Below are 12,018 nucleotides of genomic sequence, written 5' to 3' on the forward strand. Positions count from 1 at the left end.
AATCACATTAATAACCTTAACTGTGAGGCCGGGCACGGTGAACACACCTGTAATCCTAGCACTTTGGGAGGCTGAGGTGGGTGGATCACCTGAGATCAGGAGTTCAAGACCGGCCTGATCAATATGGTGAAACCTTGTCTCTACTAAAAATACAAAAATTAGCCGGGCATGGTGGCACGCACCTGTAATCTCAGCTACTCAGGTTGAGACAGAATTGCTTGAACCCGGGCGGCGGAAGTTGCAGTGAGTCAAGATCTCACCATTGCACTCCAGCGTGGATGACAGAGCGAAACTCCCTCTCAAAAATAAAAAAACAAAAAACCTGAACTGTGGCATACATAGAGATGGAAAAAAAGATTCTAGAGCCACCCACAGTCCTTAGCTGAAGGCCTCCTTCCCTCATCTGCAAAGCCAGCAATGCTGCATCTGTGCCTTCTTCTGTAGTTGCATCTGCCTCTGGCTCTCTTCTGCTTCCCTCTTCCACTTTAAAGTTTCTTTCTAATTATATTGGACCCATGCAGATAATCCAAGATAATCTCCCTATTTTAAGGTTATCTGATTAGCAATCTTAATTTCCCTTTGCTATGTAACCTAACAGATTCACAGGTTCTGGGCATTAGGATGTGATGTCTTGCAGGGTGGGTACTATTCTGCCTAGCAAACATGTGAATGCAGTGTTCTGAGGTGCTTCTCAGGACTTAGAAGAGTCATTTTAATACTAAAGATAATATACATTCTCTAACGAAGAGGAGTTTGCAGACTATCCAGTGTTTTCAATATATCTAGATGTTTCAACCTGAGGAAGCTGATTACTATATATATATATGGAAAGAGAATATATATATACTCTATAGAGTGTATATAGAGTGTATGTAGTATATATACGCTATATGGTATACTCTATAGAGTATATATATGCTATAGAGTATATAGTGTATAGAGTATATACTCTATACATATCTATATAGTATATATATACACTCTAGTGTATATAGTATATATAATAGAGTATATAGTATATGTAATATACTCTATATAGTGTATACTCTATAGTATATATATATACCCTAGAGTGTATACTTAGAGTATATAGTGTATATATATACTCTAGAGTGTATATATACACTCTATAGAGTATACACTCTATACTCTATATAGTGTGTATATATATATATATACTCTATATATATGATGTGTTGAAATTACTATACATTTCTAGAAGCAAAGACTAAGAGTCTGCAGTCCCAAGGAATTATTCAGTGACTTTGCAAGTCTATGTACTAAGAATAATTCTGATTTAAATGTCAGAATCTGGCTCAGTTTTTATTTTAACCTGTTATTAATTTTTATCAGTGTTATAGATACACATGCTAAGTAACTCCATGGTATAGAAAAACTGATGATGGAAATCAGTAGGTGCACTCTGCCTTTCCATTCCCAAGCCCACGCTCTAGAGCAAGCCTGGTATAGCTTTTGTTTTTAGTTCTTCTGAGGGTTAAATAAAATGAGTATGTAGTTTTGTGAATTAATATTGCCTTATAATTTTAAGTATAGTACATGACCCAGGTGGAGTGCTTTAGATACAGATGTATGAGTGATTAGTTGTAGGAAACACAAACCACTGTAGCTAGCCACATTTAAAAGGACTGTAAAACAGGGAACTGGATGCTTACAATATTGTCACAAGGACTAGGAGTGGGTTCCGTACTGGGTCTCCAGAATTAACTCCCAGAAAAACACTGCAGGTCTGTCTGGCTTGCCAGAGGCACTGCTACCCCACAATAATGAGAAAGGTGAAGATCAGAGTTGCATCCACCATGCCCACTTGCCTCAACAACTGACTGCAAGAATTCTGCTACAGGGAAATTAAATGTCTCCTCAACCACACATGCCACCAGAACACAAGCAAGAGGAAGATGGCTGTCTCCTCAGTTCTGCCTTCCAAATCTCACACATGGATATCTGATCAGTGGAACCCAATTCACATCTGGAAATCTACCTGCAAAGGGAATTTGGGAAATGTGGTTATTTTCTCACCTTCCAGCCCCTGCATTATAGGAAGGCACACTAGGAAAACAGAATGGACACTGAATTCCAAATCCCCGTATCATTCTATCTACATTTATCCACCTCTTTGGCTAGTCAATATCCATATCATTGTTTATGCATTCAATGCATTCATAAACAATATACGAATATTGTTTAATATTCTTCTGTATAACAACAGCAACTATAACATGTTAATGTAAGTATGATATTTCCCTTCTTTATCAAAGGGGAGCTATAAAGATCCATCAATCACAGGGTGGTGTTTATTCCTCTTCTGGTTCAGTTATACTCTCACCTTGATATCTCTATCCTAAAAATGAAATGAACAAGTTGATTACCACCAATACAATTTACTTAACACAATATTGGAAAAGAGAGAAGGCTGGGCATGGTGGCTCACACCTGTAGTCTCAGCTACTCAGGAAGCCCTGGAGTTTGAGAACAGCTTGGGCAACAAAGGAAGACCTCATCTCTACTAAAAATCAAAATTAGCTGGGCATGGTGTTGCATTCCTGTGGTTCCAGCTACTCAGGAGGCTGAGGTGGGAGGATTGCTTGAGCCCAGGAGATCAAGACTTGATCATGTCACTGCACTCCAGCCTGGGCGACAGAACAAGACCCCCATCTCTTAAATTTTCATCTTGCAGCCAGGCATAGTGGTGCATGCCTGTAGTCTCAGCTATTCAGGAGGCTGAGGTGGGAGGACTGCTTGAGCTGAGGAGTTCAAGTCCATCCTGGACAACATGGCAAGACCACCATCCCTTAAAAAAGAAACTTTCAGCCGGGCATGATGGCTCACGCCTGTAATCTCCGCACTTTTTGGGAGGCTGAGGCAGGCAGATCACCTGAGGTTGGGAGTTAGAGACCAGCCTGACCAACATGAAGAAACCCCATCTCTACTGAAAATACAAAATTAGCCATGGTGGCACATGCCTATAATCCCAGCTACTTGGGAGGCTGAGGCAGGAGAAACGCTTGAACCCAGGAGGCAGAGGTTGCGGTGAGCCGAGATCGCACCACTGTACTCCAGCCTGAGCAAAAAGCGAAACTGTCTCAAAAAAAAAAAGAGAGAAAGAAAAAGAAACTTTCATGATGTAATGTTTTTTTGCTTTGCACGTTTCTGTTCTAACATTTGTACTTAGGATTTGTTTTAATCAGCAGTGGTGACACAGAAACAATTACCTATGGAAGATTACTTTCATCTCCCAAGAGGGCATGCCATGCCACACCAGGCCACATGGGGAAACACCAAAGTCAGTCAGGCAGTAAAGAAGCAAGTGAAAAGCCTAGGCCAGAGCTTTGTTGCTACAGTGGTTGAAAGGTGTGGGGACACCCCCTATTGGTCAGGAAGTGAAATACTGTATGTTGGGGTTTGTGGTTGGAGGGACTGTAATGTGATGTCTGCACACCCACAAAAGCTGGATTGTAAGGGAAAGCTAAACAACTTTTGTTGTTAGTTTGGCCCTGTGATTAATGGATGCTAAATATAGAATCTAAGGAAACATGGAACAATTCATTCTGAAAATGTAGGTTTATGTCTTTTTAAAAATAAATTTATATAACAGCCGTAACCTTTGAGATTTATTTTCCTCTTTGAACAATGAATTAGTACATTTCCTCTTGTGTCTACCACTTTATTTTGGTTGATATTATTTATGTGTTGACTTTTGTGAAATGTTTTAAATTCTATTAATATATTTTTTTCAGCTTTAAATATCTCTTATTTATTTAGTTTGGAGAAAGAGTCTCACTCTGTTGCCCAGGCTGGAGTGCAGTGGTACGATCTTGGCTCACTGCAACCTCTGCCTCCCGGGTTCAAGTGATTCTCCTGCCTCAGCCTCCCTAGTAGCTGGGACTACAGGTGCGTGCCATCACACCTGAGTTATTTGCTTTAAATATCTTTTAACCCCTAGCTTTTAAAGACTTCACTATATTTATACTACTATCTACTTTCTCCTTTTTTTTAAGAGACAAGGTCTTGCTCTCTTGCCCAGGCTGGAGTGCAGTGGTATAACCATAGCTCACTGTAACCTCAAACTCTTGGGCTCAAGTGATCCTCCTACTTTTCAGCCTCCACAGTAGCTAGGACAATAGGCATGCACCACCATGCCCAGCTAATCTATTTTTTGTAGAGATAGGGTCTCAATGTGTTGCACAGGCTGGCCTCAAAACTGGCTTCAAGTGATCCTCCTTACCTCAAACTCCCAAAGCTCTGGGATTATAGATGTGAGCCACTGCACCTGGCCCCTCTTTTGATTCCTGATATTTCCTTCCTCACTTAAAAAAAAAATTTACACTGTGGTCTATGGCAATAGTCTCCACATCTTAGTTTTGGTCCTACAGTTAAACATCTGATATACACTGCCAGTTCTTTTTATTTACATTTTCCATTCATCTTCTGGTTTGCTGGAAGCTGTATTTTAGTAGATTCTCCAACAATGGTTCACATTTCCTGAGATCTTGTATGTTACAAAGTGTTTGTTGGATTTACACGTGATTGACAGTTTGGCTGGCAACCCTGTAACATTTGAATCCTCTCACAACATATGAGAAATTCTGGTCTTATTGATCCCACCACCCAAAAGTAGAACCAGGAAAACTCCCTAGCAGCCTATGAAAGGGGCATATAACATACCCTTTTTCAATCAGATGTCTTTGTATGCGACTTCTTTTTTGAATTCAGCAACTTAGGGAGGCGCCTCATGGGGAATCCTTTTGTTGCTGTTCTGGTGTGGGTGGGGGCATTCTTCTACCTATTACTGCTGCAGAAGTGGCAAAGGTGGGGCATGGGGGGCAGTAGCACTTTCTTCCAGCGCCCTGTGTGGCAGTAGAGTGTCAGCAGCTTCTTCCTTAGTCCAGTTCTAAGGCATGGTTTTACAAATTGCTGCTGGGAGCTTACCCTCCTGGTTCACCTGCCTTCTAGTAATTCTGTGAGCTAACCAAAATTCTTTCAAAAAACTCCTCCTGCTTAATCAGTCTGTTTCTATTGTTTGCAAGCAAGACTCTACAAACTACAGCCTGTGGAATAAATGAGGCCTATTATTAAATGGCTAAAAACAAAAATCGAGTATTTTGTATTCTTGACATGGGAAAATTTTATGAAATTCAAATTTTAGTGTCCATAAATAAAGTTTTATTGGAACATAGAATATGTAATATGTTCATTGGTTTATGTATTTGTCTGAATGCCTACATTTGATATGCAAAACTATGAAATATTCATACATATAAAAGGCAGGTCAAAAATATAACTATAAAAAATTTATAAGTAATTTACTTTTAGCCTTTTGGAGAATTTATTTAACAACTAACACATGGCTACCACTACAATTTTTTTTTTATTTTTTTGAGTCAAAAGTTACTCTATTGCCCAGGCTGGAGTGCAGTGAACGGTGTGATTGTGGCTCACTGTAACCTCAAACTCCTGGGCTCAGATAATCCTCCTGCCTCAGCCTCACAAGTAGCTGAGACTACAGGCATGTGCCACCACACCCAGCTAAGTTTAAATTTTTTTTTTTTTTTTTTTTTTTAAGAAATGGGGTCTTGCTAGGTTGCCCAAGGTTGGTCTCGAACCCCGGCCTCAAGCAATCCTCTCACCTCAGCCTCCTGAGTCGCTGTGATTACAGTGTGAGCTACTGCATCTGGAGACTTTATCACTCCTTAAATTAGTTTATTATATTTAATGCTTTTTTCCTATAATACTCTTGGGACATCATTTTTCAGAGAATAATATTTGAGTGTGTGTGTGTGTGTATGTGTGTCTGTCTGTGCATGCGCACATATCTTCACTGAGATGGCTTTAATCTGCTAATAAACCCAGGAGGCCCTAACTTGGTGAAGTCCTTTTACATAGTTTGAAGCTGGTAAACTTTTGGGCCTTTTTTCAAGAGGTAACCCTGGTCATTTAGTGATCCAATAAAGTTTTCAAAATCAGCAACCTGGAAGAAAACAAAAGGTTTAGCCCATTAAGTAACATGTCAAAATATTACTTTTAAAATAAATCTCTCAAACAATAATATGTAACTGTAAAGTTTCTTGGCCAAATAAAATTATTTTTACTTCTTACAGAGCAAACTGCCTATATTTGAGCTCTGGATTATATAATGCCTAAATAAACAAAAAATAAAAGTTCCAACAGGCAGAGAATATTTTATGTTTTAGGTTAGCTGAAAAACAAATCAAACTAACTTTTGAAATTAAGAAGTTAATTTTCCATAATGTGTAATAGCACGTTTGAAGTGCTATTACATTGATTTTCACGAGAACTTTGAAGTAGGAATAGCAGGTATAATCATGTCCATTTAACAGATGAGGGAACTGAGGTTAAAAGATGTTAAAATGACATATCCACAAGAGACTGTCAGAAAAACAGAGACTGTGTCTTATTACAATGTTTCCCTCTGACTATCAAGATGCTGAAAAGCCTTTGAGAAGCAGGTATGAATTTTAAATAAGTAAAAACTGTTTCTGTTTTACTATATATTAATAAGGACCTCCTGAAATTATTACAAAAGAGATTAACTCATTTAACATACCTGAATGTTTAGTTCTTTGGCAATCTGCCGAAGTTGATGAAATTGAAATATATTATTATAAGTTCTTTCAGCAACGTTGTTGAGAACAGAAATAAATCTTTTTGCTGTTGACCTGTTGCTCATTCCAGAACCATGCTGGGATCGCTCAAAATCTAGGTTCCCAAATTCATCAGAGTAAGTTCCTAGCATGCTTAAAAAGGAAGAAAAAATTACCCAATGTGGCACTGCCATAGAAATTGTCCTGGGCTTTCAGGTTACAGAAGAAAAATTTGGAAGTAGCCACAAGGCTCACTTAGCAAACATTTCAACATGTGTTTATTGAGTGGCCACTCTGAAATTCACTATGATATGGATTGATAAGGAATAAAAATATTTTGGACATAGTTACCACTTTTAAGAAACTTCTAAATTTGAAGAGAGAGATGCATAAAAACACAAAATTGATAAACTACAATATAAATACCTGGGACATTCTTTTTGATTCACGAAGAAAAGAAATTCTAAATATAATAAATCTAGACTTTACTGAATAAAAATGTGTCCTATCTCCTGGAACAGCATCTGGCTGTACCAGTATTTTAAATAAACGGTATTTAAAATACTCTAGGAACGAACTAGAAAGGTTATGGTGAGTTGCAGTGATAATGGTTAGATATTAAAGGATGCACCTATTACTGCCACACTTCTTCTGCTTTCTCTTATTTTCACAATATCTCCAAGGAAAGAAATATGTACTTGATAGTGAATTTTAGCTAAAGTCTGAGAACACCAGTTAGAAACACAATTAACCATCCTGTTTAATCCAACTCTATTGCTGATTCCCTGCTTGAACAATGGGACAGCTATATTTCACAGCCAGATTAATTGGTAAAACTGTTATTTAATCAGGAATTAATAGTCAAATATATACTGGTCACCTGCTGGGCAACAGGCTTATAGTGGTGAACAAAACAGGTATAATCCCTTCCCTTAATGAGCTGCAGGAATGATTTTAATGGGTTATAAACAATAAAGCTTCCTTTTGTTCCTTGAATAGTTAAAAGCCTACATTATACAAATAGGAATGAGTCATTCAAATAAGACTATTAAAAATGATAGTAAGATGGTAACTGTTTTCCTCTGAAATACAGCATAATCTCTTTTATGACAAACCTCCCATATGATTGTTTCTCATGAGAAAGTTGTTAAAAATGCTTTCAGTTAATAATAATAGGTCACATTTATCTTAATTATATTTATTTACCATAGGCTATCCCACTTAATCCTCCCAGCAACCCTGTGATTTAGGAACTATTCTTATTCCCATTTTACGGACGAAAAAACATTCTTATTAGGTTGGTGCAAGAGTAATAATGGTTTTTGAAACTGTTTTTCTTATGGCAAAAACTGCAACTACTTTAGCACCAACCTATAACATTAAAGTGACTTGTCAGAAGTTACACAACTAGTAAGTGGCATACCTCAGATTTGAATCTGCTACACTGCTTCAGATTTTAAAAAGCTATGTAAAATATTTGAGCTAGTTTCCTGAAATAGAAAAAAACAATGATCTCTCACCTTTGAAGGTGGCTCTGTTCTCTTCTGCTACCTTGTATATTTTCAATTTTAGGAGAAAGCTTATGTGAACTGTCTACTAAATATAAGCATTTAGTTTTTAAAATATAGCTAAGTGCTCTGGTAACTCAGACAAGCTATGTCACTGTTTAAGAATTTTCTTATTCAACTGTCGGCTTCCCAGTTAAAATGTAATCTTAAAAGGTTTAAAACCACATTAAGGGCAAAGATTGAACAAAGCTGAAGAGATGAAAACTCTGAAAGGGAAGATTTAATGAATGAATGAATGAATGATTACTAAGGTCAACTTTACCATCAGTGCAGGACATTTATTGAGGGCCTACTTTATGGCAGGCATGATTCTGGGCCCTGGGAATATACTGGTAAATGAGTCAGATAAGGTCCCTGCTCTCATAAACTAAGGACAGAATGCACATTGAGCATAACAAACAGATAACTCATAATCTAATTTCATTGTGTTTCACTGGATCTTGATCTCTGCCATGAACGCAGTGTCAGGTAATTCCAATCAAACTATTTTTCCTGAACATTTTTATGAATGCCAGTAAACATACTGAGACAATTCAGGGAAACAATCTGGTAATGTCATGTGGGTACTGTTTACACTTAATAGTAAGACCTCTTTTTTTCAGGGGCCCAGATGTAAACTGATCTGAAACTTGTTCAAATTTGCCACCAAAGCAACTCTGGGAAGCAGTATGAATACAGAGTTCCACGAGACAACACTTAAGAGTTCCTCTTGGACAGGAAAGCACATGCAAACGCTGTCCAACATAAGTATTCAGACATGCAGATAAATCTTATACCAAGTATAAGCCAACCATAAATAGGCAATATAGCATTTTTACTGAAAAGGTAATTATAGCCTAATTTACTCTGCTTAAGTATGATGCTCAGATAGGAGAACTAATCTACCGTGTCCACAGACCAGTGAATTTATTGTGGAGAAACACTAGACAGTTGAGGTGACATCTGTGGTCTAAGGCCTGCAGAAACTGAGCAATGGTAAAGCCTCAAAAGAAGAATGTTACAGGTTAAAAGAGAAAAGGAGCAGGGTAGTGTACCCCTTAATTTGCTTGACAGACGAACAGTCTACAAAGTAGAAACATGTGACATTCAGGAGAGCCAGGCACCAGAAGACCCAGAGGGCCAGAAGTAATTAAAAGGAAAAAGAAATCAGGAGTGGGAATCTCAGCCACACTCCCAAAGGTGGAGTGTTCAAGTGCAGGATGCAGAGAAAGCAAGATGCACACATTCTAGACTGTAAGTCAATAGGCAACTTATCATCGTTAAATATGAAGTGCCTATTTTTGGTCTTTGTTTTTGTTACAGGAAAAAAAGTTAAAATAAAAAAAATTCTGAAATTTTGGTTGGGTTGTGACTTACTTTCCTAATGGGAAAAAATATCTCTGCTAGGTCAGTCTCTAGTCTGGTCTCTCAGAAAGCCACACCCACAAGAAGTCAGGCAGACAACTATATTTTGTGGCCATTCTCTTACTTCATATGCTAGCACACCATGCCCCCAGCAGCAAGTTGTATGAGAAAGTCTAGTAAATTCCTAGACTATCTGGTTGCTTATAAATGGCAACGGGAGGGTCTCCAACATAATGAGATCAACTGGAGAGGGACTAAAGCCAGGTTGGTAAAATTTTCAGCTACAAGTTCCCTCAAACCCTAGTACTGAATCACAAAAAGAGAGAAAATTGACGGGTCAAGCACTGTGTGATGTCAGGCGCAGTGGCTCCCGCCTGTAATCCCAGCACTTTGAGAGGCCAAGGTGGGCAGATCTCCTGAGGTCAGGAGTTCAAGACCAGCCTGGCCAACTTGGCGAAACCCCGTATCTACTAAAAATACAAAAAAATTAGCTGGGCGTGGTGGCAGGTGCCTGTAATCCCAGCTACTCAAGAGGCTGAGGCAGGAGAATCGCTTGAACCCAGGAGGCAGAGGTTGCAGTGAGCCGAGATCACGCCACTTATACTCTCCAGCCTGGATGACAGAGCGAGACTCTAAAAAAAAAAAGCAAAAAAAAAGCACTGTGTGATGCCATACCAATAAGATACTTAGACACAGAAGGTAAGTTGTTAGAAATTAGCTGAAAGGGTTGGGAGTCAATAATTATTAATTTTTCTTATTATGAGGCAGTTACTTTGGTGCCACCAATAAAAAATTAAGAGCTGTGCCGGGCGCGGTGGCTCACGCTTGTAATCCCAGCACTTTGGGAGGCCGAGGCAGGCGGATCACGAGGTCAGGAGATCGAGACCACGGTGAAACCCCGTCTCTACTAAAAATACAAAAAAAATTAGCCGGGCGTGGTGGCGGGCGCCTGTAGTCCCAGCTACTCGGAGAGGCTGAGGCAGGAGAATGGCATGAACCCGGGAGGCGGAGCTTGCAGTGAGCCGAGATCGCGCCACTGCACTCCAGCCTGGGTGACAGAGCGAGACTCTGTCTCAAAAAAAAAAAAAAAAAAAAATTAAGAGCTGTCAATTCTAGAATCTTTAAAGCTTTCAAAGACAGCCAGTAGAACCTCACTGTTGCTTACAAACTCAGACTGAATTGAGAAAGGTTTCTCTTCTTCCATGGACTCCCTATAAGGGCAGGAAACAAGCTGCAGATTATTGCACCTTCAGGAGGTGATGTGGGTGCCCTTCTACCTATATGCATACTTCCAAAGGCAGCAGAAAGAAGACAGCAGCCTCCTGGGATGGGCCAGTACCAGGCTGGGGACAAAGAGACAACTAGGTAAAGTGTCTCCCTATGAGGAAAAAGACAAGAAGAAAAGGATCTGCAGCTAAGACATACTCTGCACGATTTAGATGGACAGCACTGAGGACTAGACCATAAAAATTCTTTGAAAAGGGTAATTTTGGAAACTTCTTATCTAGGGTGAGATCTGCCAGTTTTTGAGGCCTTCGGTTTATGGTATAACTCAGAGAAAAGGGGATCTGCTCAGCCTCATCTGAGTATCAACAAAACTTGCACTATCAGGCCAGGCGTGGTGGCTCACGCCTGTAATCCCAGTACTTTGGGAGGCCAAGGCAGGCAGATCACTTAAGGCCAGGAGTTTGAGACCATCCTGGCCAACATGGTGAAACCCCGTCTCTACTAAAAATACAAAAATTAGCCAGGTGTGGTGGCATGCACCTGTAGTCCCAGCTACTTGGGAGGCTCAGGCAGGAGAATTGCTTGAACCCAGGAGGTGCAGGCTGCAGTGAGCCAACATCACACTACTGCATTCTAGCCTGGGAGACACAGTCTGGCTCTGTCTCAAAAAAAAAAAAAAAAAAAAGATAGACTTGCACTATTGATAGTAAACAGTGTTTATTGAGTGTCCTCTTTATAGAGCATAACTGCATGACACCTCAGAGCACAATCTTTTGTGGTACGCTTTACACCAGAGGAGACTGAGAAGCAGTGTGTAATTTGCCATGGCAGCTCCAGGCTGGACTCCAAAGCCCTTGCTCTTCCAGCTATGCTGCACTTTTATTCACAGCCAAAGGGGAAGAGCTGGGCAAAACCACCCGGTTCTGACACCATGCAAGCCTCAGAATCAGCAGCTACTAGGACAAAAGAATTCATCTACCTTAGAAGAATTAGAAATTACTTAACAAAATAAGATAAATAATTTCATCTTCAATATATTTTTTGGTCTTGGAAAAGTAGATTCCTAACAGATATGTATTTTCATTGCTATAAGAGGATATTAAAAATGCATTTTAAATGAAAAAAGGAAGGTATAGTATGTATATGGTATGTTGTTATAGTTAACCATTTGTCTACAAAGGAGAAAAAAGAATATATAGATACGTAGTCACAAAAAAAACTGCTAATAAATGCCACTGGCTAGCAGGAAGAACGGGTAG

General features: G+C 39.3%; 1 protein-coding gene across 3 annotated transcripts in view; it reads right to left on the bottom strand.

Moving 5' to 3' along the window:
• Positions 1 to 1,089: 1,089 nt before the first annotated feature.
• MCM8 (minichromosome maintenance 8 homologous recombination repair factor) overlaps positions 1,090 to 12,018 on the bottom strand; it is a 48,290-nt gene continuing 37,361 nt past the window's right edge. For 2 of the 3 annotated variants that reach the window (XM_032142097.2, XM_032142100.2), the window contains 2 exons: positions 6,584 to 6,773; positions 1,090 to 5,986 (listed from right to left, as the gene is read on the bottom strand). In XM_032142097.2, the coding sequence (XP_031997988.1) occupies positions 5,894 to 5,986; positions 6,584 to 6,773 (283 nt within the window). In that variant the 3' untranslated portion in view covers positions 1,090 to 5,893. The remainder of the gene's footprint in view (positions 5,987 to 6,583; positions 6,774 to 12,018) is intronic. The other variant, XR_009211484.1, reaches the window with a different exon arrangement.

This window comes from Hylobates moloch, unplaced genomic scaffold, assembly GCF_009828535.3.
Source record: "Hylobates moloch isolate HMO894 unplaced genomic scaffold, HMol_V3 SCAFFOLD_21, whole genome shotgun sequence".
NCBI classification, from domain to species: Eukaryota; Metazoa; Chordata; class Mammalia; order Primates; family Hylobatidae; genus Hylobates; species Hylobates moloch.